Source organism: Suricata suricatta, chromosome 4 (genome assembly GCF_006229205.1).
Source record: "Suricata suricatta isolate VVHF042 chromosome 4, meerkat_22Aug2017_6uvM2_HiC, whole genome shotgun sequence".
NCBI classification, from domain to species: domain Eukaryota; kingdom Metazoa; phylum Chordata; class Mammalia; order Carnivora; family Herpestidae; genus Suricata; species Suricata suricatta.
Genome location: NC_043703.1, coordinates 12,907,448 through 12,934,817, shown reverse-complemented (window position 1 = coordinate 12,934,817; position 27,370 = coordinate 12,907,448). Strand labels below are relative to the sequence as shown.

General features: G+C 41.8%; 1 protein-coding gene across 7 annotated transcripts in view; it reads left to right on the top strand.

The window, feature by feature from the left end:
* The window catches only part of MBNL2 (muscleblind like splicing regulator 2), a 152,505-nt gene that overhangs the window by 115,575 nt on the left and 9,560 nt on the right, over nucleotides 1-27,370 (top strand). Inside the window, exons 6-9 of one of the 7 annotated variants that reach the window (XM_029936515.1) lie at nucleotides 5,999-6,052; nucleotides 6,690-6,843; nucleotides 13,915-13,950; nucleotides 15,246-15,340. In XM_029936515.1, the coding sequence (XP_029792375.1) occupies nucleotides 5,999-6,052; nucleotides 6,690-6,843; nucleotides 13,915-13,950; nucleotides 15,246-15,340 (339 nt within the window). Of the gene's footprint in view, nucleotides 1-5,998; nucleotides 6,053-6,689; nucleotides 6,844-7,525; nucleotides 9,833-13,914; nucleotides 13,951-15,245; nucleotides 15,341-27,370 lie in introns of those variants that run through there. The other 6 variants (XM_029936518.1, XM_029936517.1, XM_029936523.1 and 3 more) reach the window with 6 other exon arrangements.

The following is a 27,370-nucleotide window of genomic DNA, read 5'->3' as shown; positions in this document are numbered from 1 at the left end:
TGACCGAGCCACCCCGGTGCCCCCAAAACATTTAATGGGACCTGCCGTGCAGGAGACACTTGCTGGTGGCATACGTATATTAAGCAGGCTTCTTTCCCTCGAAGAGCTTGGACTTTTGTAAGTGAGACCCACATTGCTCCTCAGTGATGATGGGAGGGCCTAATGGGGTCCGGTGGGGAAGGAAAGACTGAGTGGCCAGTCCTCCCTCGGAAGAGACAAACAGGGCCTCAGAGACGAAGACTATACTTAGAGCATAGGACACTAACTAGTGACCCCACCTCAGACTTGGAAAACTGATCAAAATGCAGACGTCATAGCTCTTATACATAAAAAGTTCCTGTTACTCAACATTCTTTTTTTTTTAAGCATCATTAGACTGTTAAGGGGCAAGCGTGTTTTGTTTTTTTTTTTTTTTGAGAGACAGCGTGAGCAGGAGAGGGTTAGAGAGAGAGGAAGACACAGAATCCAAAAACAGGCTCCAGTCTTTGAGCTAGCTACCAGCACAGAGCTGGATACGGGGCTCGAACCCACAAACTGTGAGATCATGACCTGGGTCAAAGTCGGACGCTTAACCAACTGAGCCACCCTGGTGCCCCTATTCAACATTCTTTCCACAAATGTTTTTAAAGCCCTGGCCCTAGGAGTGCCAGGGCTACAGAGAGAAAGGCCCAGAGCCTGCCTTCACGTGATTGCCGCTGAGTGCACCATGTGTGGTTACACAGACCCTTCCGATCGAACCCTGTTCCCAAACATCTTGAGTGCTGGTCCTCCATCCCTCTCACAGTTTCTCCTCAGTCTCAGAGGCTTCGGTGCTTTTTCATCATGTCTTCCTAGTCTTAATTCCCTGGACAGGACAGTGATTCTTCTGAATGTGTTAGTTTCTATATATATATGCACAGGTGTATGCAGCCACAAGAGAGAGAGTCTGTCGCACAATAGAGAGAACTTCTCCCTCCCTTTTCTATTTAAAGTGCAAGTTTGCAAAACTAATTATGATGGGGAACAGCGTGGGGGTGGGGGGGGGGGTGGGGTGAGGAGGAGAGGAAATTAGTTATTTAATGCTGATGATAAAGGAACTCTTCGAGTGAGCAAGTGAGGTTTTCTATACGTTTCTCCAATGTGGAATCTGTCTTACCACCCTCTTAGTGAAGATCTCATCCCATAAGAAGTAAAACTGGGAGTGCCTGGGGAGCTCAGTCAGTTAAGCATCTGACTCTTGATTTCAGCTCAGGTCATGATCTCACAGTCTGTAGGATTGAACCCCGCTTTGGGCTTGTGCTGGCAGCAAAGAACCTTCTTGGGATTCTCTCTCTCTCTCTCTCTCTCTCTCTCTCTCTCTGTCCCTCCCACTCTCTCCCTCTCAAAAATAAATAAATAAACTTAGTTTTCTCGGTTTTACTTGGATTCCCTTCAGAGGGCATCACATGAAGTCCAAAGTTTTTATGTCTCTTGCAGCGACAGTCCTGACTAGCCTTGGGGATCTCCTTGGTACCCAGTTATTATCTATAATATTAGTTCAGAGGGAAAATGTGTTCTATGGGTTCTAACAGTGAATACACCAGTTAGGATAAATCGGGGCTGGCCCAACATAATGATTGCAATGAAAATCGTGCATCTACGGCAGTTCTAATTAGAAAAACTAAAAAAGCAGTCAAAGGTCATTTTGGTAGCTGTCCTCATGGTAGAGTAAGAGTGTGCTATGGTTGGCTCTGCCTGAGTCACAGGAGCCATCTCTGGCCACTGGGGTATGAGATGACGTTCTGGGAATATGAAAAAAATAGCCCCCGTATTTCAAATACCTGTTGATAAAACCAGCCACTGGTACTCATAGTGACCTTATGGCTGAGCCCTGAATTTCTCTGAGTCTTGACTGTATCTGGCTGTTTATTAGAAGTATCAACTATAATATCCACCCTCTATCTACCTACCTACCTATCTATATACTTCAATCACTGAAGGAACAATGCAGCCATTTTATGTCAATGGCAGGTGACTTGGGTTGATGGGGATAAGAAAAGAAATGGCCACTTACACAAACACGTCATCCCTCAGCTGAGTATTTTAAAATCAAGATGACTTCTCTGTGTGACCTTCCACGTGCCCTTCTCCACATTTTCACATCACACTCATCAAGGCGCCCAGAGGTGTAGCAGTGGACGTCAGTGTATGTAGCTACGTAGTTTCCCAGAGGGTCACACGGTGCCCAAATTTGGAGTTCTGATATTTCAGGGGATCTTGCAACATCGTCAAAGACAACTCAGAGGAATGTAGCTTCAGAACAAAAGCCAGCGTCTTTCTGACAATGACATGAAAATTATTGAATCTGTCATATTTTTTAGTTGACGTGAGAGGCTCATTTGAACCCACGGAGATGCAGTTGGATAGAGTCAAAGTATTCTTACTCTAGGAGCCAGATTGCTCAACACACTGTAAAAAACCTCTTATGTTATTTCCTTACTTAAAAGAACAAATGAGAGTGACGATTGCAGTCAGAAGATATTAATATTCCATTCACCCGGGTTCCATATCCGAACACAAAGAATTTCTGTAATGCAATTTGTATTATTGTCCAGGGATTTCCTGTTCTTTTGATTAATTGGACCCTGAAATGCATTTAAAGCTTTGATTCCAGAAAAGGAGACATTTATTTCCTTTAGAGCCTTCTTCTTTTACAATATGTCTTAAAACATGAGCCTCATCCTCACTGGGATTTTTTTAAATGTGAAAATAAGGCAGACAGAGCTTCTCTGGTAATTTTCACACAAAGGATATCTGATCTCTAAGCAAGCGGTCTTTCTTCACATCCTACAAAATTGGGCTACTCGGGAGATTCCTGTTTTGTGAAAGGAAACGGGACCAGCTGTCATCAGCGGGATAAGTTTCAACTGTTCGAGAAAACATGTACAGGATCTTTGAGTTCCCTCCTATTTGTCCGCATCCCTTTCTTCCACATGAAGGCGGCAGTTCTGATTATCGCCACCAGGGTTTCCTGACTCTGAGGACAGAGTTGGTCTTTGCCCACAGTGCCCTGCAGGGGCCCTTGGTTTGCATGCCCTGATGCACGGTTGGGTTGTTCTTTGATCCAGAGAAAGAAGAATCTGGCAGGATGTACCCAAACCTGCGGGTGGTCCAGAAAGGGCAGAGGGTCCGAAACTTTGGTGAGGCCAGCGAGAATGGATGCCATGTGCCCAGCATATAGTAGAGGCCCAACTAAAGAACTTCTTTCTCTGCTTAAGTACCTAAGGAAGCTCCCAAGACCCACCAGATTTGGTGGTCTCTAAGGTCTAGTCTAAGCCTGAAGACCTTTCAGTGTGGGTCAACATAGGACAGCAGTCAAATCGTTCATCTAAAGCAGAATATCTGTGGACTCCAAAGCCATATTATAATGTGGTTATGAATCCACACAAAGTTTAACTGCATTCTTCACATGTGCTTCAAAACATGAGGTATGCAAGATACTAATATGTATGCCCAACCTTTAAAAACTTACTTAACTGTTTCCCTAAAGACACGATGTAGGGATGTCTGGGTGGCTCAGTCAGTTACGTGTCCGACTCTTGATTTTGGCTCAGGTCGTGATCTTATGGCTTGTGGGTTCGAGCCCCACATCAGGCTCTGTGCTGACAATGCAGAGCCTGTTTGGAATATGTTTTATTTATTTTTAAATAAATAAAACTTTTTAAAAGGGAAGAAAAAAACCACAATACTTGTGTCTAGTAAAGACAGTGGGAGAAAAGGAGAGGGTGTCCCTGACCAGCTCAGTTTAGAGCCCCCAGTGCCCTCACATTCCTAGGTTATTCTGATTTCTATGGTAAGTTTCCTCAATCTAAGATCAGAAAAAAAGAATTAACTTTCCAGGTGAGGATCCTATGGAGACATATTTAATATTCCTTCTTCTACTTGGAGACTTCACTGAATGATGCTTTGCTAAATCAAAATTTCATTCATAAATGCCAGCCTTTGGAGACATCATCATGCTTGCAGTTAGCACAGCAGACAAAATCAACCTGACATTAGGTTTGCTCCAGACCCTCAAGGACTAGAAAAAGGAAAGAGCAGAACTGAGTCCAGAAAGCTGAGACCAAACTGATTCTGAGTTTGCGTTCTCCCTGCACTCTGTGAGGACAGGCCATGCCACCTTAGAGAGTTAGCACAGATGAGTTTAAGCCCGAAGAAATGCATTATTTAGCAGTGTAAAACCTCTGCAGCAACCAAAGATCTTAAACTAATGTGGTGTCACGGAAGGTACATAACAGGGTACTTATATCTGAAGGAAGAATATCCACTACAAAGAAGCTTTCTTATTGCGGGGCTCTCTGGGTTTTAAAAAAATGTTGCAATTCTACTTCCAAAACACTGATTTTTCCATTATTTGATGGCCTCTATTAAGACTGCCTTCCAAAACATTTCCCTGTTGGACGTTCTAAATCTCTTCTCTGCCTTCAACCCTTTCGGTATCCATGTTGTTTTTGCCTACCTCCCCCATCTTTCCCTCCTGGCATCTCCACTTTTGATCTTGAATCATCAAATGATGATGAAAAGGCCTTTTATTTGCAGAGGAAAATATTATTAATTGTTTCCCATTTTGAGAGATGAGTACTATCTCATCTTGTTGCAAATGCCATGGTTCCAACTGAGAACTTTAGAATATCACGTTTTGTATTGATTACACAAACCTTAGGGATTTACCTATTGTGCTACCCATAAAAAGGGGGGTATTTCATTTTTTATTTGCATTGGAGCTATTCCTTTTATTTTACTTTTCACAGAATTCCATCATAGAATTTTCCATTTTTTATAGCAATGATCCAGGACTTAGGAACCTTTTTTCGCTGTGGTCTAAATCAATCCATATTTGTTATTATTTCAGCTGCTTAAATGAGACGGTCTGCCCCAAAATATGGTTATAAGTTAAAAATATTATTTTACATCTAATATTTCAAGCAGTCCTTCGCTATTTTTTTTTTTTAGCTGTTTGCTCTTTTTAGCTGTTGTAACTTGTTCTGGCCACGAGTTCCACTTCTCATTCACTGGGTTGGGCACTGATTATAGCTGAAATTACAAATAGAATTATTAACTATAAATTAGTCTGATACCTGAGAACACTAAATACCTTTTTAAAGGGTATTTTCTTAGCGTACTCCGGTAAGTTGTTTGAGATCAATTGAATTCTAATTTCCAATGTAGTAGAAGACATAGAATGGATGATAAGTTAGTCCTTAGAAACAGTACAGTGGGGCAAGAGTGGGACATTGGAGACACTTAGTATTCAAATTCAAAACTTGTTAGCTTTGGAGTCTTACTCCGCAGTGCGAGGGCGATGCTAGCAGAGTGAAGAGAAGAACTGAGACAATGACCCTCATGATTCAGACAAAAAATTAAGATCCAAACCCAAACAGTTTCGCCTAAATAATCTTGTGTTTGAATATTTTTTTGCCTGAATTTTTTGTCTCAGTTCGCCACTTCATTTTGTTGGGCTAGGTCTTCGTGAACAGTTATTTTTCTAAAAGTTAAAGACGATATCTTTTTTTTGACTTGGATCTTCTACTTAGCACATTTGTTATTTTACGTTGGAAAACTAACTTATCAGAAGTTCATCAGTCCTACGGCCCTTGAAAGTTTTGCATTTTTTTTCTGAAGCAATATAAAAAATGCTTATGGTGTGTATGCAAGCTGCTGTTTTAATTAACTTTCCTGAATTTCAAACATCTATATTTTACTCTCTTATATGCTTTTAACTAAGGTATAGTAGATGCATTTTTGCTTCAATACTAATTTAAGGTGTAATATTCATTTCTTTAGAGAACATTTTTGTTGTTGTGCATGCCTAGTGTTTTGTACGTTGTATATTGCATTCAGAATATTTTTTTCCTTCTCACCTATCCACAATGCAATGCCGTTCCCATGATGCACCTCTGCTTGCTGTTTACCTGTATGTTAATTCGCTTGAATCCCATTGGCCCACTGCCATCATGTGCTCGCTGCCTGTTATTAAAAGACTCAGTCGACTGCCAAAGCAATGAAGCGACCTCTCGAAGCATCTGTAGACCTGGTACTTTGACCTTTCACCTTTCGCTTTGCATGTAGCTTTTCAGAGAACCATCTGAGATTTGTCTTACTTGTAAAAATTGGTTGCAAACAATCATTACTATTAGTTAATGGAAAAAAACTCAATAAGGTGTTTAGCCATCTCATTTCCATACTTAATATGTGAAATGAATTAATCCTAACAAATTTTAATACCTTTTCCAAAAGAGTGAAGCAAATTTAAATTACTTGCCGTGGAAAAATGCGCATTATAATTCTTATTAACGTTTAAATCCAAGAACTTGCCATTTAGTTAACAAAGAGAATAGGTATTAATAATAACACAAATGCTTCTTTCCCCCCCTTAGAATAGTTTAACTCGTTTTAAAAGCTGAAGTCATTTTTTTTTTTTGGTGTTGCTTGATAGTTTTTCTTTTCCTTAGTTGAGATGCTACCGTTTTGGGTGACAGAAATCATGCTTCCGCTCTCAATAACAAATTCTCACTCATTCGACATTGCCGCTGTTTAAATTAAGGTGCATGGCACAGGCATCGCCTTAGCTGTCATTTTGAAAAAAGAATGTTGGAATTGATGATCTCTGTGGACACGGCAGGTGTGGTTACTTCGAGTTATACATGGCCTCTCCGATTCTTTCCTTCTAGGCCTTTCCCCCCGGTGCTCTTCACCCTTTACCAAAGAGACAAGCACTTGAAAAGAGCAACGGCGCCAGCACCGTGTTCAACCCCAGCATGCTGCACTACCAGCAGGCTCTCAGCAGCGCCCAGCTGCAGCAGCACGCCGCGTTCATCCCGACAGGTGCGTGCCCGGACCGCTCCTCGTCCCGCGTCCGCGTGCCCTTCCGGTCACGTGCTTTCTTCCCACCCCTCAAAGCTGTTCGGTGGCATCTAGTTCGCTTGTGAAGGTACAGTCAAGACAGCCTGAGGCTCCTCACTGTCCTAGCTCTCTAGATGCATTTACTTGGCTGGGATCATAGCGGAAGCCTGTCAGGTTTCTAAAGCCAAATATTCTAGAGAGCCACGTGACAGAGTGAACCCATCAGAGGCAAAGAGCGGTTAGGCCTTTTGGTTTCTGGTATTTGCACACGCTGTGTAAAGTTTTTTATGTCAATAAGGCCTTTTTATGTGTGACCGTTGAGATTTGTCATTAACCCTGAATGACCTAAAAATAGCAATTCCAGTAAATACTAACCTTTTTTTTTCTATTCCTATTCAGAGCACTAAATAATCCAAGGCTGTTCAAATTAAAGCAATCCTCTTCTCATATTTTACATCCATTCTCTCTCTTTCTCCATCGTTCTCAGCTTCACCAAGTGCACAAATAGAGCTCTCTTCTCAGTTTCTGAGCCAAAGCCTGATAATCTTAGCTGCTAAGGTCCATTAACTGTATCATTCCACTCAGAGATGAATTCTAGGAATCACAGAATCTTGAAGTTTAAAGGATTCTTAGTGATCTCCTCATCCACTCGATCGTTTTACAGATGAGAAAACTGAGGCCCCCTAAATGTGAGGTGACTTCCCAAGGTGGCACAGCCAATGAGACAAAGACCCGGCACCTAGATTCCCTGTGACCTGTCCGACGTACCATGACGCGACCCCACCGGGCTTCCGTATGTGGAGTCACAGAGTTCTCCCTTACAGCTCGGCAGACGTAAAGCATCAGATGAAAGTGAAGAAAGAGAGTGCAAAGCCTGTGAACCCCCTTGTTTTTCACCCACCTCGACCCCAGACCTACATACGCCACATACACACACACAGTCACCGCGCATCGGCCATGGTACTGACGTCTCAGTCTGTGTTAGAAGCAGGGATAATGTCCTCAAAATCAATAAAATCTCCTAGTGTTTAAAAAAAAATGAAGAAGAATCAGAGAGTAACATAGGCTTTTGTGAGAAGACTGTCCGTTGACTTCTCAGTTTGGAAGTCAACATTTTCATGCCAGGAGAGTGACTTGAAGGTAAACATAGATAACAGTTTCATCAGAAAGAGCTTGTTGGTCCTAATCCACATGGTTGGACTTTTAAAATTTATTTTCCATTTCTTTTAAATCCTGTAGCATATCAGGAATTAACGTAGGAGGGAGCAGAATCGCTATTTCTATGGTATTCTTTGTATGAAAGCTACACTTTGAAATGAATTGTCAACCTGTTAACAGTATTTATTGTAGTAAAGGTATAAGTTATGTAAGAAAATGGTTCTTAGTGTTTAGTTTTCATATTTTACTTCCACTCTTCTCTTACGTAGATTCATAGACCTGCAGAGTGAGTTTCTATATCAGTGCTTGTTGGGGCTTCCCCCCTATTCGATTACAACCTTAAGTAGTGGCATTTCAGTGCAGACAGAGCACAGCAGGATTTGTAATTGTGATCCACTAGATATAACATGTTTGTGAAATAATTACGAGTAGGTAAACTTACCTCGAGGTCTTGTAGGATTCCTAGAAGTGTCTTATTTTATAGACCTCATCACTAGATATTTTAAGAGAAACAAATCAGGGAAGAATGTACCGAGGGGTAAAACATAAAAGGACAAGTCTGTTTTTGGAGACTGGGTAATAATTTCAGAACAATTTCCTGGGAATGCCTTTGAAACCCTTGAACTTAGTTGTGTAAAAATGCAAAGGCCTCTTACCTCGTATTTAACACTTCAATCCAATAATGACTACTCTGTTAAATCACTGAAAGAACCCTCCCTTAAAAATATTTCACCTGGAAACCATTTAAAGACTTCCAAAGCAAGAATGGATAACATCCCTTATGCAGTGGCCTAATTATTGTTAATGAAATGATTGTCTCCAGGACAGATAGGCCGTACTAGTTGTTGTGGTTGAGTACTTCCGCCCCCTGCTGGATTCTTTAAGAACTGGCCAAGTGTGTCCGGCAACCCTCAATTGTGTGGACTTTGGGAGCCGCAAAGTGGGTCCTAGCCCACTTAATTCTGTGAATTACAAGTGTTTCCATCTGGACCATGATATCAACATCATAGTGAACAACCATGTGGCCCTCGTGCTCAGAAATGGTATTTCAACTTCTAAGAAGTTTTCACATGTTTTTCTTCAATGATGAAAGAATAATTTTCTCAAAAGGCACTTAGTGTAATCTTTCCCCCCACTTAAATCCTGGACAGAAATTTTAGTGTTTATCTTGGCTCTAGTTTTTATTTCAGGCTTTCTTTCTCATAAATCATATTTTCAACTTAATTTTAAAATGGGAATTATAATGATCATTGTTAATCACCGTGTCTTAAACGTCTGCAAATTAAGTGATGATGTTCAAAAATAAGTTTTGTAACTGGACAGATGGGTGGGCCCATTATTTTTAACATGAAAGATTTTGATTTTCTAGAAATACTTTATATTAATATTTATTATATATAGTGAACAAAAAGCATTTCGGGTTCTCCTGGAGGCCACCCTTTACTGAAAAGTCATTCCTAGTGGACTTTGGGGGGTTGGTTTTTTTCAAGATCCCTAACTTCAATTTCTTTTTTTCCCCACTGAGGCATAATGGACATGGGACACGATCAGTTTCAGGTGTACAACATAATGATCTGATATTTGTGTACACTGTGAAATGATGGCCACTGTATGTCTACCAATCATCTGTCTCCCGTAGTGAAGTTTTTGGATATGTTACTAAAACTCTCCCATTGACACAGTATGAATTTGGATTTTACGAATCCTGCTGTGGAGATAGTTAATGTAAAATACCATGCAAAATATGGGCTGCTTCTCCCAAACCATGCTGATATAATCATCACCTTGGTTGATGCCCTCGGACGTTTGTGGTGGGTGGGATTTTTCCTTTTCTCCTTTTTTTTTTTTTTTTTGATAGGGATTATTTTAATCTAGCAGTTGTACTTTTTCTTTGCTATGTTAGGAAAGTGGCAAAAACCACACACGCTTACAAAAATATCAGGGTAATAATCCTTGGCATGTCTCTGACAGGTTTATTCTGAGGGACTGTAAGCGTTCCTATAGGCGTTTACCCATTATTCTTCAAGATCATTCTGCCAGCAGCAGAAGTAATTATGGGCATTTTGCAGATGGAAAAACTGAGGCTGTGTCTGTGCTGCAAAGTAGAAAGTATAATCAGTGGAAATATCCAGAAAACCCTAACTCACAGATTCCAGAGTTGGAAGATTTGTGCAAGCAAAGCAGAGGACAGTTGAGAAGTCTTTGTTGATAGAATTAGCACCTTGGGGAAATGCCTCGGCCGGTCAGAACAAAACGACCCACCGACTCCTTCCTTGATATATTTCATCATACTGGATGTGCCAGGAGGAGGAAAAGTGTTAGCACCAGAATCGCCTAATGATCAGAAACCGTAATGTTACGTGAGGTTATCACACACCTTGGTGAAAGATTTGCCAGCATTTAGTGGAAACCATGTACAACCACAGCAGAGTCTCTCTGTCCCACTTAATTCAGCAAACGGTTCTTGAACACACAGTGAGTTCTGGGTTCCGGATCCGGTAATGAGAATACCACAGCCTGCAGAACGAGGCAAAAATCAATACAGTGCAGGGCGTTGAGGGCCCCTTGGGGCACGAGCAGAGCCATCTGAGAGTGCAGAACGAGGCCGTGCATGAGGGCCACAGCCTGTGCCATGGCTGGTGGTGACAGAGGATCCTGAGGAAAAATGGACTCTCCAAAGGAGAAGCAATTTGCTTAGGACTTTGAAAGGAAGATTTTTACCAGTGGACAAAGAGCATCCCAGGCAGGGGAGACAGCGTAGGTTGGGGACAGCATATCTGAGGAATAGTGAGTTACTCCTTTTAGCTGCAGCGTAAAGTGCAAGGGGCAGGAGGAGGTGCCAAGGCAGGAAAGAGATGAGGACCAGAGTCTGGCACTGAGTAAGAGAGCCACACACAGCGAACGCTATGTTTCCAATATTCATATCATTTTTCGAGCACAGAAGACAGGCCCCTCAGATTAATTTGGTTGAGCATTTCAACCACACCCTGAACTGAGGCTGAAGTGCCACAGTCAGTCCTGGCTCCGTGTGGCTTCTGGGGCTGCTGCTGGCCGTCAACCCAGTGACATTCACATCCCTGACACAGGACAGCCGTCCAAGGAAACCCTTCCATCTTGGAATGCAAGAGAATGACGGAATTTTTATAGGCATAACTTTGAACCCAGCTATGGTTCCCTCTGAAGTGAAATCATTTACGAAGTGGGTACTTTTAATGAGTTTTAGGAACAGATGGCTCCTCTAGTGGCTGAGAACTCTCATTCAACCGGCCGTCCACCTACCGTGTGCCCCCAAGACCTAGATGGACATGAACGCTGCCCTCCGAGTTTACAGCAGAGGAGGAGAGATGGATGTTCAGTAAATGCCCATATAAACATATAGCTGAAGTGTTTTATAAGTCCTGTGAATGAAAAAGTAGAGTTCAGTAAGCTTGAAAATAGAAAACTGATTTAAATGGCATGTGGAAGTAGGCAAAAGAGCCACTGAACAGTTTTCTAAAGAAGTGATCTGTGCCTTGAGACCTGGAAGATGAAAAGAGTAGGGTGAGGAGTATTCCAGGCAGAGAGGGGACAGCTTGTGGGAAGCCCAAAAGTAGGACAAAAGTGTGATGTGTTCAGTTCAAAGAAATGAAAGACTAATCTGCCCGGGTCAGGGTGCCAGCCTCCAGAGAGGGGTATAGAACAAGCCAGGGAGATAGAGACTGGACCCTAGGGGGCCTTTATCCCAAAAGCAATGCGAAGGCAGTGAATCGTTTCCAGCAGAGAAGCAGACAGACCTGTATTTAGAAAGGTTTACTCTGGCAGCAGAGTGGAGATTGGATTAGGCAGGGGACAGGAAGGCAAGCAGGAAGACCAGTTAGGACGTCATCACAGGGCCCAGCCTGGAGACAATGGCGATCAGGACTGGAGAAGTGGCCGTAGAGATGCACAGGCAGAGAAATTCAAGATGCATTTTAGAAGCAGGATTGCTTTGGCTTTTTGGTGAGCTGGAGCAGGGAATTTCAATAGGGAAAGTGGATGCATAAACGTGGAAGCCCTGAGCTCATAAATAGCACTTAAATCCTGGGTTGAGTGATATGCCCGGAAAAAGCACAGAGTAGGTGAAAAGGAACCAGAACTGGGTCCTGAAAAACTCCAGCATATAGAGACATTTTGTGTGTGTGTGTGTGTGTGTGTGTGTGTGTATCTGGATGATCAGAAAATCCAAGGGAAAACACTAGTTTATTATGGGGGGAGTGGCCAAGTGCTAAATGTTACCAAGACTCAGGAAGTTAGATGAAAACGGCAGACTTTCTGCTGATTGTAGAAACACGGAGTTCTTGGTGACATCAGCAGTTGGAGTGAAGGCATGAAAATGAAAGCCAAATTGGAAAGGATTGAAGAATACATGGGGGTTGAGGAAGTGAAAATTTATGCGAAAGTAACTTTCCAGAAGTTTGGTTATGAAGATTAGAAAGATCGAGAGAAAGAGAAGGAGAAAGAATCCTGTCGTCAACAGGACTTCTAGGTGTGTGTGTGTGTGTGTGTGTGTGTGTGTGTGTGTGTGTGTGAAATAGACTATTAGCATGTTTGCTGAAGAATCCATTAACAGCCCAGTGAAATCGCCTCTTTTCCTGACTAGTTGACGTTAGGCTGACCAAAATGTCCATCAGGCAGAAAGTACCCTCAGGAGCGAACAGTCTGGCAGAGAGACTAAAGGCCTTCACATCCCAGATTCTCCACCTCATTTCTCAGAAGACAGTTCTAAAACCCTAAGTGGCACATCCGTTTGTTTTCCTTCATTCATTACAAACAAACGTTCTGTCCCCTACATGACCCCCAACCTTCAGGTACATAATCCTTATGTTACCTTGATTTCTAGTCTAAGGAACTGAACCAGAAGTAGATAATTCGAGATTGTTTGGTACTCTACAACAGATGTTTCTCTTCATGGTCAGAGTTCTCTGATTCAAGTACATTAATAAGACCACCCACAGAGAAGGCAGCTCTTCCCCTGGAAGGAATGAAATCCTCCCTCCCTCCCTCCACTTGGACGCCAACCTGAGCTTTCCCAGGAGTTTTGCCAGAGGTCTCCCTCAGAGATCACCAGCGTGCAGCCAGGACAAACTCGCCAGCCCTGGCCCTAACTCAGCCCCCGTTCTACACTATTTTGCCTCTACCATATTCCATCTTTGTTGCCAGGCACCACTCCTTTATAACGATGAATCTCATACCAGGAAACAGATCACATACCCATCTAGGTCATTCTGTCACAAGAATGTCAGTCTTCCTAAGCTGTAAGGCTTATGATCAATAATCCCAAATTCACCTGACCTGAGCCTTTGGTTTGGAGGATATGGAATCTTAATTACTGTTTTTATTTTCACATTGCTTTTGACATGAAACAAGCAAACTTTTAATGCAATAAGGTCAGCTCAGTCTAGTAAATACAAAACCTGACCTGGATTTAGGAACAGAATTCTATTTTGAGCCTTACCCTTGGTTCACACTATGCATGACCTTGGAGTAGTTACTATGCCTCAGATTTTTCATCTGTAAAATACTCACTTCCTACCTTAGCGGATGACCTTGATATTGTCTGTAAAATACCTTGAGGTCTTAGAGGAAGGGCACAGTAGCATTGTCACATGTCATTCTTATAAGAATCATGTCTGTCAATGGATGTGAATAAGAAGTGTGAAAAGTATCCAAAGAGTGAGCTTTGAGTAATTTTGGCTTCCAATAAGTCAGATATATTTGTGTCCGTACTAAAAATGTGAATAACTCTAAGAGACTGTGTTAACTAACCCTACTGATTTCTGGTTGTGCTTCAATCTCACTTTGAATGTTAACTCTAAACCGCTAACCTGTTTCTTTCCCTTTATTCACTTTTTCCACCTACCATTGCATGACATGCAGGGTCAGTTTTGTGCATGACACCCGCTACTGGTATTGGTAGGTTTCAACCTTTTTTTATTTGTCTTTAATATTATGCACAGTACCTTCACTTGCTTGAAATTTATTTCCAAGATGGTAGAAATGCCTTAGGAAATGGTAGATCTGAAGGCTTATTTGGCTTTAATGTGTAGGGGTTTTTTTTTAATGTACTTGTATATTGAAGAAAATGACCATTTTAATGTGACCAGAACAGCCACTGTGCTAGAGCAACCACTGAAAAACATAAAAAACCACAAGTATTGCTTTTTTTAATGATCCGTATTCTGTTTCTCTTTGTAGTTTATATGGTTTAGCCTAAGAAAAAGAAAAGCTTACTTTATCAGAAAGGCAGGCTAATTTCATCAATGTTTTAAAGTTTCATAGTGGTGTGCCTTTATCTCCTCTTTGCTGTGTGTTAGAGTTATCAGAGTTTCCCAGAAGTATTTATTTTAAAAAATTATGAACGGATGTATTTTGAAAACCAATGTCTGAACTGCTTTGCTTTATTATCGTTTTTTTTATTTTAAGTGTTGATTTATTTGTGATGATGATTTGTGCGTTAGCACTCCCTTAGATGTTAAATTTTAATAATCCATAGTTATCCCTATACATCCGGTGCCTTGGTACAAAAGTCTGTCTTTAGGACATGTGGATTCGTCCCATTTAGAATAAAGAGAAATAAACATTGGCAAAATTTGCTGGGCTATTTCACAGTAACTGTGTTAGAATTTACACCAAGGCCGTGGGATTTTGCTCTACCATTTATTAACCCAAAAAAGCCCACACCTTCCAGCAATTTCAGTTCAAAAAACCCGCCCCAAATTGACAGAAATTTCCCGTGCCACCACAATTAACTCCAAAGGATATCCTGCCCCAAACTGGGCCTACACGTAGAGCCTCTGATGTTTTAGAATGACAAAAATGAGTATCGTATATTCTTATTTCATTGGACATTACCTGTCGCATTTTTAGAGGAGACCATGTGTACGTAATGACCACAGATGCCGAATTGGGAATGATCTATTGTTAGAAGTAAAATGTTTATAAATACATCAACCAAAGTGGTCCGCTTTGGCCTTTCTGGGAATCACTGATTATGTTTTAAAACTTCCTTTAATTGTACTTGTAATAAGCTATTTTCCCTTTTTTATTTCTCTCCCATGCTTCCTTGCTTTGCATTGTGATTGCATGCCATCTGCTGGTTTAACCCATGATGGCTTGCTGCTCTGATATTCACCATGCCAAAATACCACTTCTATTACCATAATGCTACACCCTCCTGTTCATTGCTCCCATGGTACCCCTCCTGAAAGTACCCATGATGCACAGCGCTACGTCAGCCACTGTCTCTGCAGCAACAACTCCTGCAACAAGTGTCCCCTTCGCAGCAGCAGCCACAGCCAATCAGGTTTGCTCCTTTTAAAGCTTTCTTTCACAAATCCCAAACTCTAAATGAGTGCTGATATTTAAAAAAAAAATTCTCAGTGAGAATTTTTTTTTCATGTTTATCCATCAAATTTTATTTTTTTAATTAGTTTACAGCCAGCATTTATGGACAGGTTGCACTTATTTAGAGTTAACATTTACTGCAAATAATGATGTAGCTATGTTTTGTGTTGCACTGTTTGTTTTCGTACCTAATATTGTGTAATTAACCTGACAGGCTTAAATTCCTTTTAGTCCAGCAGTACGTATCCAGTGGTTTGTGAATTGCCACAGAGAAACCGTAAAAGCCAAGCTTGAGAACTGGCTAGATTTCGATTCGGTTCATTCAGACCCGATCACCCGCTGGGGAGGAAAACAAGTTCTCCTCTTAGACAAGTCGCCCCTTTTTCCTTCACGTCAAATTTGAGGTCTGAATGATTCTTGTCCACATCTCGCCTTGGTCGTTTGTGCCCCCAAACTCGCTGGTTCTCACTGCACAACCCGTGTCAATACTGGCCTCGGAGCCAGGCATACCGAAGAGGAATGGTAGGCAAGGGGTTCACAAAGGCTGGATATAACTACTTAGGGATGTTTAACTCTGTTGGTTTAATGCATGTGCCGGTGAGACCATGAATGCCCTAGTTCTCCCAGTTGGCTACTTCCCACTCTGTAATCACAGGCTGACCGTAACCCTAATCCCAGCCAACCAACCTGCAAACATGCGCTCCTGGCGCGGGAGAGGCACGTGAGGACGGGTGAGCAGAAACTCTCAACCTCGCCTAGAAAAACACCTTCCTTACTGCGCATGCCCTCTCTTCAGAGACCAGTGATTTTGGTTTTGGTTTTAGCTTTAGTAAAACCAACTGTACTGATAAAGATAAAAATAGATGTAGGAGTAGGCTGGAGGGAAGGTCCGAGCCAATGGGAGAAATTGGGAGAAATCATGTCAGGGCATAACTGGCAGATTCCAAACTGCATTTTGCAGGTGAGAAGGGCTGATTCACACTTTCTTTTTGTGTTCAAGTGTGTAAGTGATTCCAGTGCTATGCGGTCCATCACTGTAGAGACAAGTGTGAGTGTACCTGAATGAAGGAATAAAAGTAAAATCCCGTGATAGGTCAGACTATGTCCTCTGAAATGTAATGAAGCAGGAAAAGGGTAGAGGGCCGAGCCCACAAGTGCTCTCAGAGACAGATAGGAACTACGGATAATGCTTCAGCTCCTCACTCACCACCTCAACAATGCCCCCTGGCCGCTAAGGAAGGCCAACTCAGCTTCCAAACAGCTATAACGAAGAATAGCAAGGAAGTGTTTTAGCTGGGTAGGTTCAAAGAAAGGAAGAGGGAGAGACAGTTTGCATCCCCTCCATAACTAGGTGCAAAGCATCCCTTTCATTTGCTCACTCATAATAAGGAAGCTGGATATTTAGTCTGAGTCCTGCCTTCTTGAACCACATTTTTGTAGTTTTTGACAGAATTTTTGTGAAGTCCTTTCCTAAGAAAAAAGTTTGAAGTATAATATACTGGCATTCATTATGATGGAATTTTACTACACTTTATGGAAAGTTAAGCACTTCTTTTTTTAAAAAAATTTAGTGTTTTATTTATTTTTGAGAGACAGAGAGAAACAGTGCAAGTTGGGGAGGAGCAGAGAGAGAGGGAGACACAGAATCTGAAGCAGGCTCCAGGTTCTGAGCGGTCAGCACAGAGCCTGATGGAGGAGGGCTTGAACACATGAGCAGTGAGATCATGACCTGAGCTGAAGTCGGAGGCTTAACCGACTAAGCCACCCAGGCGCCCCAAGTTAAACACTCCTAATGCTGAGAGATCTTTCCTAAGAACAGAAAGGAAGTCAAGATACAGAAATATGTGGAGTTTGAGCATAAATTCCATTAATATGGTAAATACTTAATCACAGACCATAAATATTTTTTCCAACCTAGTGGGGTTCTTTTGGCTCCTTTTGCTGGGAAAAACTTTGGGAGATTGCATCCCAACATACATGGGTTCATGTACATGTGCAAGGTGGCAGGGGTAGGAAGATGGGATATGCAGAAACTAAAATATATAATTTCACAGCAGACTGTGGTTGGCAAGGGAATTAACAAGTTTAACTTCAACTACATTTAAAGAAATATTATTAAAGGACTACCAGACAGTAGCTTCAAGAATCCTAGATCCTGTGTCTTACAGTTTATCAGATGCACTAGAGCTGGGCTCCAATTCAGTGATGAAGAACAGAAATCCTTTAGCAGCTCTTCAGGAAGGTCAGCTTGCCCCAGAAAACCACAGAAAAAGAAATAGTCGTAAATATGAATTTTTCATATAGGATATTTTTTACATATTTTCAACAAGTTTCAAAAAGCGAAGCAGCCACTAAAGAACTTGGACAGAATTCAGAATTCAGAGGATGCTGACAGCCATTAAATGCCAAGTCATCCTCTTGTGAATCTCACTGTTTCAACTCCAATGGAATCATATTCATGTGATGATGTGTCTTTTAAACATAGTAAATCTCAGTTTCCTCGTTTGGGGAAGGGAGCCCAGCGTTAGATCACCCCAAAGTCCTTTCTAGCCCTAAGATCCAGCAAACCTGTGGTCCCTTCGCTGCTGTGCTGGACCCAAAGTATGGGATGTATGAAGACAGACACTAGCAGAATGGCAAGTAGTGCTAACAGTTTCAGAGTTCAGGACACGATAAGCATCTTGCCTTCTTTTCCCTTCATGGAGTGATCTGTCTTTAACAAAAAATGTGCTGGGGGTTTGACAGTCTTTCAGTGCATTTGATCAATTTAGACTGGCAGTTCAAACAGTTCAAACCCCATAGGCATTTGTAATTAGATACAAGTCATTCATAGAAGAAAAGATAGACCAAAACATCCCATGGCAGATGCTCTGGTCCAGGCTTCCTTTACATGTGAACCTGTGGTGAGCCAAGATGAACAGGCAACAAACCCAGAAAATTTTGTTCTCAGAGCTGAGTCAAGGAGCCAGCAAAGAAAGTTTTAACTGAACCTAGACTTGGGAGTTTGAGATTCAATGAACGTTTTAACTGAACTTAGACTTGGAGTTTGAAATTCAGTGAAGACAAAATCCAAATACTTTGGGGGAAATATAAAATAATTCTTTTGGTTGTTGGACTCTGGGCATAGATATATAAACAAAAATGCAATAAACAAATGTATTACCAGCTATTTCCTCTTTCAGCTAAGGTCTTTGGGCCTTACTATACAAATTACCTTTAATAATCATTACCTAATAAGATTATTATTTACAAACTCCTTATTTTGTACAATATACTATTCTAACTGGTTTCTCTCTCATATAATATGTATTACATTATACATCATGCCATATATTTTATATTATATGAGAGAGGGTATATATGAATAGACACACTCATGTAATCCTTAACCACAGTCTTAGGAGTATAGCTTTGGTCATCTCTAGTTCACAGATGGTAAAACTATAAAACTTTAGCCAAAATTACACAGTGAATAAATGGCAGTCGGAGTCTGGAAGCCTTGCTCTTAACCACCTGTGCTATATTACCTTTCCCATCATTATAAATACACAAAAGTCAGTTCTTTCCCCCAAATAAAACTTTCTTTCAAGTGAGACCCAATAGCAACACACTCTGTTCCTACAGGAGGACTTGAAGAAGTCTTGCTCATGCAGCTCAAACTACAGTGAATCCTAAGGTGGGGGTGGGGGGGGAGCATGGAGATGGACTGAACTTGATCACAGCTTTGAGCTAGTTATGTAATAGCCAGGTCATGTTTGGAAACCATATAGCTGGTGTATATTATTATAATATATAACCACATATGAATATTCTGTATGATATAACAGTGAGCAGGCTGAAAATTATGAATAGGATCTATACAAGTAAGATAAGAAGAAGATAAAAAGTCAAAAAGAATTCATCATTAGGTTCATGGGCTTCTTTTGTGTGACTCACTCCCCCAGGCTTTACTCTTACTTCTGCCCATCAACTAACAAATGGCTTGGTAACAAGGAAAGTCAGATATGAAAATGAAAACACCATATAAATTGGTCTGTTTCAGCCCAACAGATAGAATGTATTAATCTATAGATGTCTATACTGGGACAAATTTACTCTCAGAGTACACGTTAAAAGATGTAGAGGTATACAGCTTAGTATATGAATTACCTAGTTTTTCCATATTGCAAGAAATTTCATTTAACAAGGGTACAGACTGAAATTCCTATAACTTGAATTATTATAGGACTCTATGCTGTCATTGCTTTATTATTTGTTTCAAAACTACGTTGTTTCAAAACTAGTTTCCAAATAAATACACTTAAAGTTTAGTTTCTTCATTTATATACAGAGTTCACTCCATTTACCAAATAACATCTTTGAAGGCCCAATTAAAATACAGTTTATACTGTGAGTCTTTCCCTGCACCCTGGCAGCTAAACGTGCTTTTTCTAGCCTCCGGGGTCTGAGGCTCCTGGGAGCTCCTGAGAGCATCATCCCCGGAGAGAAGGAATGGCAAATGCACATGCGCACAGGCGGGGAGGGGGAGTGTAAAGGGTGAGGCCAACAGCTAACAATCTCATTGGTCAGAGCCTCTTCTTCCGGGAGGGAGAAATGTGATTGGTCAGAGCCTTAGTTTCCGGGGGTGGGGAGGCGCAGTTGGGTTTGATTTTGACCTTATAGGACCAAGGCAACGGGTTTTGCGTGATTTGGCCAATAGAGGTCTTTAAGCTGGATAGTTGACAGAACAGAAGTCTGACGAGAGAGAGTAGATAGATTTGAGGCATGAGAGTCTATGGAGGCCGTTGAAAGAGCCCAAACTGAGACGGTGGCCACTGGCAGGTGGCATACTTTGTCTTGCCTTTGCTGCTTACATGGGGAGAGTTACTTTTAACCAAGGAGAAGCATAAAAAGCTATTTCATTCCATGGCAAAACCCATATAAATATTAATGTCCCAAGGCAGAAAATGGAATTTGAGCTGGGGTGAAAGGTTAACCACAGGAAGTCAGCCTTGTAGAACCTGAATTCGGTCCCTCCAGGGACAGCAGTTGAGTGGAATCCCGGGTCCCATGTTTCCAGTGTGCTAACCCCTACCATGTGCCTTCCCACTTCTACCTAAATGAAGCTTCAGAGCCACAGAAGCTCAAAGACTTCCCAAGCCTTTGCTCGAAAGGAAGAGCCTCTCCAGATTTGGAGTGAATACCCCTGCCTGTTTCCGCAGTGAGAGCTATGTGGGCAGTGAGGGTGATTATCCAGCTAATTCGTTCTGGGAAATGAGCCTGTGCTAAGAAGAAACAATTCTTGAACTTGGATATGAGGAAGCTTTTTATGGAGCACCCCAGCAGTAGCTTTATTTATTTGTAAGTTTATTTACTTAGAGAGGGAGGGGGAAAGGGCAGAGGTAGGGAGAGAAAGAATCCCAAGCAGTGCCTGCATTTTCAGCACGGAGCCCAACGCAGGGCTCAAACTCACGAACTGTGACATCACGACCTGAGCCAAAATCAAGCATCAGACGTTTAACTGACTGAGCCACCCAGGCACCCTCCCCCCAACCAGTCCCTTTAAAGCTGGGGAAAACAAGTTATATTTCTGGCAATATATTAAAAAATCTCTCAATCACATCTACAGAAAGGGATGATTCAGGTTTAAAATTATAACCTCAAGGTCTTGTCACATCTTCTAAACACTCCTCCAAAGATTAAATCCATTTAACAAAATGTTGACCTTAGGAAGAGTTTATTGAAAATTAGTAATATACACATATACCCCTCTATTTATGAGAATATTTTTGTCAGAAAATCCCATTTCCATACCTGCCGGTTATAAATTTACTGTATCTGATAACCAACTTCAACAATATTGTATCAAAAAAATAATTACATGCAACTGGATTCATAATATTATGTGTTATCCGACCTGCTATAAATTACTTGAGAGGGAAGAAAAAAGATTAAAAGCATCAGATTTTACTTCTCACAAATAAATGTGAACACAGCCTCAAAGCTATTTGTATAAAGATTTTTGGATATAAGTTAGCCTGTACTAATGAAGAAATCTAGAAAGGTAAGGTCATGTTTCACTTAAATTCTCATCTCAAAGAGTTTTATAAAATATCTATTATGCAAAGCCATCTGCCAGGACTATATTCGGATAAACGTAGGAGGCATTAAACATTCCCCACTATTCACCGCTTGACCCATTTGGAGGCCGTTCCTCCCCCCCCACAAGAAAACTCTTGGTTCTGTAAAGCATTGGTGTGGGGGAAATGGATTCCTGAGAGCTACCTCTGCCAAAACACACGGTGGTAACTGGCCTCCACGTACAGATGCTTAAATTCCTTTCTCACCGTTTGCTCATTCCTGGGAACAGACTCTAAAAAGCAGCTGGGACCCAACTATGTTGTGCTCCAGAGAGGCCCAGATGGCAAGTGTCAAAATCACACCCTTGCAACTAGTACCCAGGTGGAGGACATCTATCTCAGCATTTGACTTCGCACTGTTAAAGCTCCTTAGCCACTGTGAGCGTTTTGCTGATGTCCTGACAATAGAAGGGGGTTCTATTTCAGTAATGGATCGGGTTCCTCCCAATGAAGCAGAACTGCCATATCAAATATTTTGTGGAAAGAATCAGCAGTGAGTAAGCGAGTGTGTGTGTGTGTGTGTGTGTGTGTGTGTGTGTGTGTGTGTGTAGGGGGGCAGAGATTGGAGCCGGCTATATCTCTAAGTAAAACACAAAGCAAAAAAAAAAAAACCCTAAATGTTTGAAATTTCAGGACTTGCATTCAGTTAATACTATTGGCTAAAGCTGCTTGGCAATTTGCATGTAAATTCCATGGCGCTGTGCAGCTCCGGCATCGGGATCCAGATGGAATGAGACGGGCCAGGACACTTTTGGAGGAGGGGTGGGTCTTGGATCTAGGAGAGCCGTATGGAGGCAGGTTGTTTTTTCCTCTTCAAGAAATCGGAAAATAAGAAGACAATAGATCTTTTAGTTTTCTGCCTAAGAAACAGCTGCTTTGCAGGCCAAACGACCCTGAGGTTCAGTTCCTAAATGGATCTGCAGATTCTCAAAGGAAAGGCTGAGTTATGTAAGTGTCGTAATCTAGTGCATTTTCATTTTTCATGAATAATTTACACCTCATGGTGAGAAACTTGGGTAGAGTTCTTTTGTAGAGAGCACCTAAAGACATAATATCAGCTCCAATTTTGGGCGGCTGATGAGAAAATGTCAAGGGTCCTTATGTGGTACTTCACCGCCGGGTGGATTGTCCTACTTATTCTGACTCAAATTCCATCCTCTTCTGCATTTTGATGGAACTTGGGGGGAATCTTTTTAGACTGAGAAGCTCTGTTCCCAGTAGTATTTTTGCTTTTGTTGATGGTAATAAAATAACGCTCAACTTTCCTAATTTGAGGTTTCCTCTTTTGAGCAGAATGGATATATGGTTCATCCTGTATGTGTGTTTATTTCAGCTGTAGACCTACACGGAAAGATAGACTAGCTACCATGCAGGAATTCGGATCCATTTTCAAGGGCTGAAAGATGAATGGGGTCTCATTCTTAATAAAAGTTGTTAGGAACAGAGTACAATCTTGACTCACAGGCATTTATCTCCCCAAGTTCTGCCACTGCTGCCCGCCTTCCTGTACTTCCACCAGCGTGTCTGGGGCATTGACGGCCCTTCTGTGTGGGCAGGTGGAGAGAAGAGATCCCCACCACTTCCTGGGGAGGGGGAGGGACAGCCAGCTAACCTGTTTTTTCACTTACTGGATCTGACGCCACCCCGTGTCACAGACAATTGCCATTAGGTCTGGTCTCTCAGCCCCTGCTAGCATTCCCTCTGGGCAACATCCCTGGAGGTGACGGCTGGAAGGTCAGACCTGGCTGCATCTGCTGACCATTCTGGAGGCCACCACTGTGGACAGGCACTAGATACCAGGAGTCTACTGCCTACTCTGAGAAACACAGAGCAGTGATAGAATGCCAAAAAACGAAATAGTTGAATACTCAAACGTTACTACATGGGAAGTAAGTTCTGTGGCAGGGCCTTCTCCCTAAAGAGGCTGAAGAGTTAGGTCTTGAGGGGTATGTAGGAATTTGACAGATAATGTGAAATGTAAAGGGCGGAGGTGGAAATGGGGTAAGGGGGAAAGGGGACAATGTGTATGAATGTACCACCATTCTGCTTTACAGGTGTCCTCATATTTAACCCTCTCAGATGGGTCCTGGTCTTCTTTTACATGTTGTAAATCAAGGCTTAGCTTGGCCACATGTGTCATCAGTATTAGAGCCTGCATTTGACCCCAAGTCTACCTGACCCTGAAGTCTATGCCTCCCCCTTCCCCCACATTCTTCCCCAGTAGCCTGTGTGGTTCAGATGAGAGTTCTGTCAGTCCTGGACTTTATCCCACAGCAGAGGCTGATGGAACAGCTATTACTTTATAAGATCTAAAGGAGGGCGGGGGACCCTGGCTCATGTGGGCAAAACGAAGAGCTCTAGGCCCCAGCGAGTGGGAGAGTGAGAGGAGGGTGCAGTTGGGCAGGGCTAGAAAATTCCATTGTGGAGGTGCAGAGGGATGAGTTACTAGAGCTTAGGGAGGGAGGATGGGAGCAGGATAGCGATGTGTTAAATCAGAGACTCAGAAACGTAATCTACTGCGAGTGAGCAGGTGGGAACTAGCTGGAACAGGCTCGGCCAGGTTCACCTCGGAGGAAGCTGCCTTCCTCAGGGAAGAGATGAACTTGGGATAGAGAGAAAAGAGGAAATATGGGAAGGGATAGACAATTAAGAATCAGGAAAATCCAGGGACACACTTTGATCCTTTGGCTTCCCAACGGTCTTCTCCAGCTTCTGTAGTATCTGGATTCCACCAGCTTCCTCCTCCCTGCCTCACCAGCCTCCTTTAAGACATCTCGCCAATGACTCACATGAAAAGATTGGTTCTTGTATTTGTGCTACAAAGGACCAGTTTGTTGACCGCTATTCTCTGACATTGGTTTATGAAAAAATGTAGCTGTTCTAGCATTTAGAATCTGTCACACCTCAGCATCAGGTATAGTCTGCTGGAGTTTTTGGTCTGTTTTACTTTGAGTGATCAAATCATATTATTCTTATCATCATTCCCTCCGCTCTGGAGCTTTCAAAGATCCTTAGAGCTTATGGCGATGAGCTTCCTGTCACCAAGTACACTCTTCACTATTCACCACAATGCATCTCTGAAAGCAGCATCATTAAGCTGGTCACTGTAAATGTCACCCATTTTCCCACAGTCACAGTCACATCAGGCATTGCGGGTCTGACCCCAGACCTGCACCAACTCTTCACAGTCATATAAGACAGTACGCCATAAGGGAAATGTGTGCCATCCTGCCATACTTCCACAGTAACATAAAAAAGGAAACTATAATGCAAGGTACAAAGTGGAACAGGAGCCCAGGTGAGCAGGACAACTTATCCAAGTCACACAAATATTGACAGAGCCAGGGCTGGAACCCAATTATCTGTCCTTCCTAGAGTCCTGCTTGTTCTCTTTCACCACACTGCCTTCCTGAGAACGTGCTTTCACTGATCATTCCAGTGGCCACAAAGTAGGGAGCCCAGACACAACACACAGATGACTCAACAGCTCCCCTTTATGGAGCACTTTCCAAGAACCAGGTGCTAATAAGCCTTTTATATGAATTATTAAAACCCCAAATGGCCCTGTAAGGGACTGTTCCTATCCCCAGTGTGCAAATGAAGAAAGTAGTTTCAAGAAGCCCAGTAGCTTGTCCAAGATCATCACTGGTGAAGTGGCCAAACCAGATTCAGAACTTTTCCAAGCCCCTGACCTCCCATCGCACAATGAGAAAGACCTAGAATGGTTAAGTGACTCGCTCAAGGTTCCTGAGGGTTAGAAACTTGCCTCCTAACACTGCACTTAGTCCTCTGTCAAACCACAAGGCAGCATGAATATGTGAGCTACACATTTGTTTTGGAACAATCAATAGCTTGCTTCCTCCTTAGAACTTAGAAAAGTTTTTGAGGAATCAAAAAGATACCAGGGATGTTAAACTGGATTCCTTCTTTTTCTCCAAATATTTTTTCCAATAATAATTTCATAGCTCTTCCATTAGTCATTCTTTCCATCTTTGTCATTGTTACACTGAAACATTTGAAAGGGCCAGAGAACCACCCTAGTTATGAGAATTCAGGAGAAAAGGAATTGCTTGAATCTATTCCCATTGTTCACCTTTTCTTTGCTCTTCTCTGGCCCTTACAACATGAAGGATGGCCTTGACCAAGGAGAGAAGTTTAAAAAGGGAAAAGCTAAGGAATGTGTCAAGAATAGGAAGAAAACTCCATTGTACTCCTTTGCCTTGGAAAAAAAAAAGGTGTTTAAGTGTTCCTTCTTTTTTTTTTTTTTAACATAAGCCCATAAGTCCCCTGTCTGCAGTGTATGTGAGGCCTAGGGGAAGACAGGTGTATGTGGGGCCCAGGACAGGACATATGTGTGTGGGACCCTGGACAGGACAGGTGCATGTGAGACCCCAGGAAAGGACAGGTGAAGGTTTTGAAGACAGAAGCACAGATGTGTGTAAGACGAGACTGGTGTGCAGAAGTGTTCATAATCGTGGTTTGCTCTAAGCAGAGTCATGTACAAATTATTAGCAAATACTGTCTATACTTTGTCAAAATATTCGTGTTTTGTGGGCTGGCCTAGGAAATTAATCTAGGTGAAATATTACCAAATAACAGTGGTCTCATATGCTTCCTACCATTAGGCACTCATTAAATACATTATCTAATCCGCACAACTCATGAGTTAGGGACAGTGTTTGATCCCCACTGTAGAAATGAGGAACACCAAGAATAGTAAGTGTTGAATCACTTGCCCGTGGTAACACACCAAACAGGCCTGGACACTGGGCTTGAACGGGATCTAACTTGAAAGAATGGGAGATTCTGACAGTCATTGGATGTTACCTTTCTACTACAGGGGACGCTGATCGTCATACACTGATGACTGCTGGTGCTTTTATAATCAAAGATTTTAGTTTGAAAAATGATCAAATGAGTGAAAGTCAAGACTTTCATGAATAGAGAAATCCAGCTTATATTTATTTAGTTGTCAGCGGCAGGTCAGGATACAGAAATATAGAAAGGAGAGTAAGTATATTTGACATTTTTAATACCTTAAAATCATCAAAATCGGGTTTATTAACAACATAGATGGAGTGCAATACAGACTATATAATACTTAAATGCACGGTATTATTATATAAATGCCCATTTTAAATAGAAGCTGAAACCAAGTTTTATTTATTCCCTTCCCTTTTAAGAAAAGGGAACCAACACTTAACAAAACCAGTTACTTACTATGCCTTGTTTCATTTACTACTCAACAGAACTCTGTGAAGTGTCTTATCCATTTTCCAGAGGACAGCAAATATTAAAGAATAAACTGTTTAAGATTCAAGCAGGTAGGAAGTGGCTGGGCAGTTTTAGAATTCAGGTTTACCTTCCTCCAAATCCTATTCTCTCGGGTCTCCACCATATTTAAGTGAGATTGGAATTTATGGTCAGTGTAGGATTGGGATGAATCTCTTTATTATGGTTCCCTTTAAAACATCTAACTATTCAGTTTATTAGTTTTTAAAGTTGGAACCATTTAAGAAGGAAGTTCTAATAGAAACGAACTTCTTGAAATCCAAGTTCAGTATCAGAAATAGTCTGAACACATTGTTGAAATCCAAGTTCAGTATCAGAAATAGTCTGAACACATTGTTGAAATCCAAGTTAAGTATCAGAAATAGTCTGAACACATTGTTGGTTGATGAAACCATAAGGAAATTCAAATTTTAGTCCAGAAAACGAGAGCTAGAAAGCAGATGGACAAGGGCACCATATCGCCCTTCCCAGGATGGGAAACTGGCAAATGACTTCAGATTGGAATCTACCAAGAGACTTCTCATCCAGGACTTTTCATTTTTTAACGTCTCAAACAATGATAATTTTAAGATTTTTTT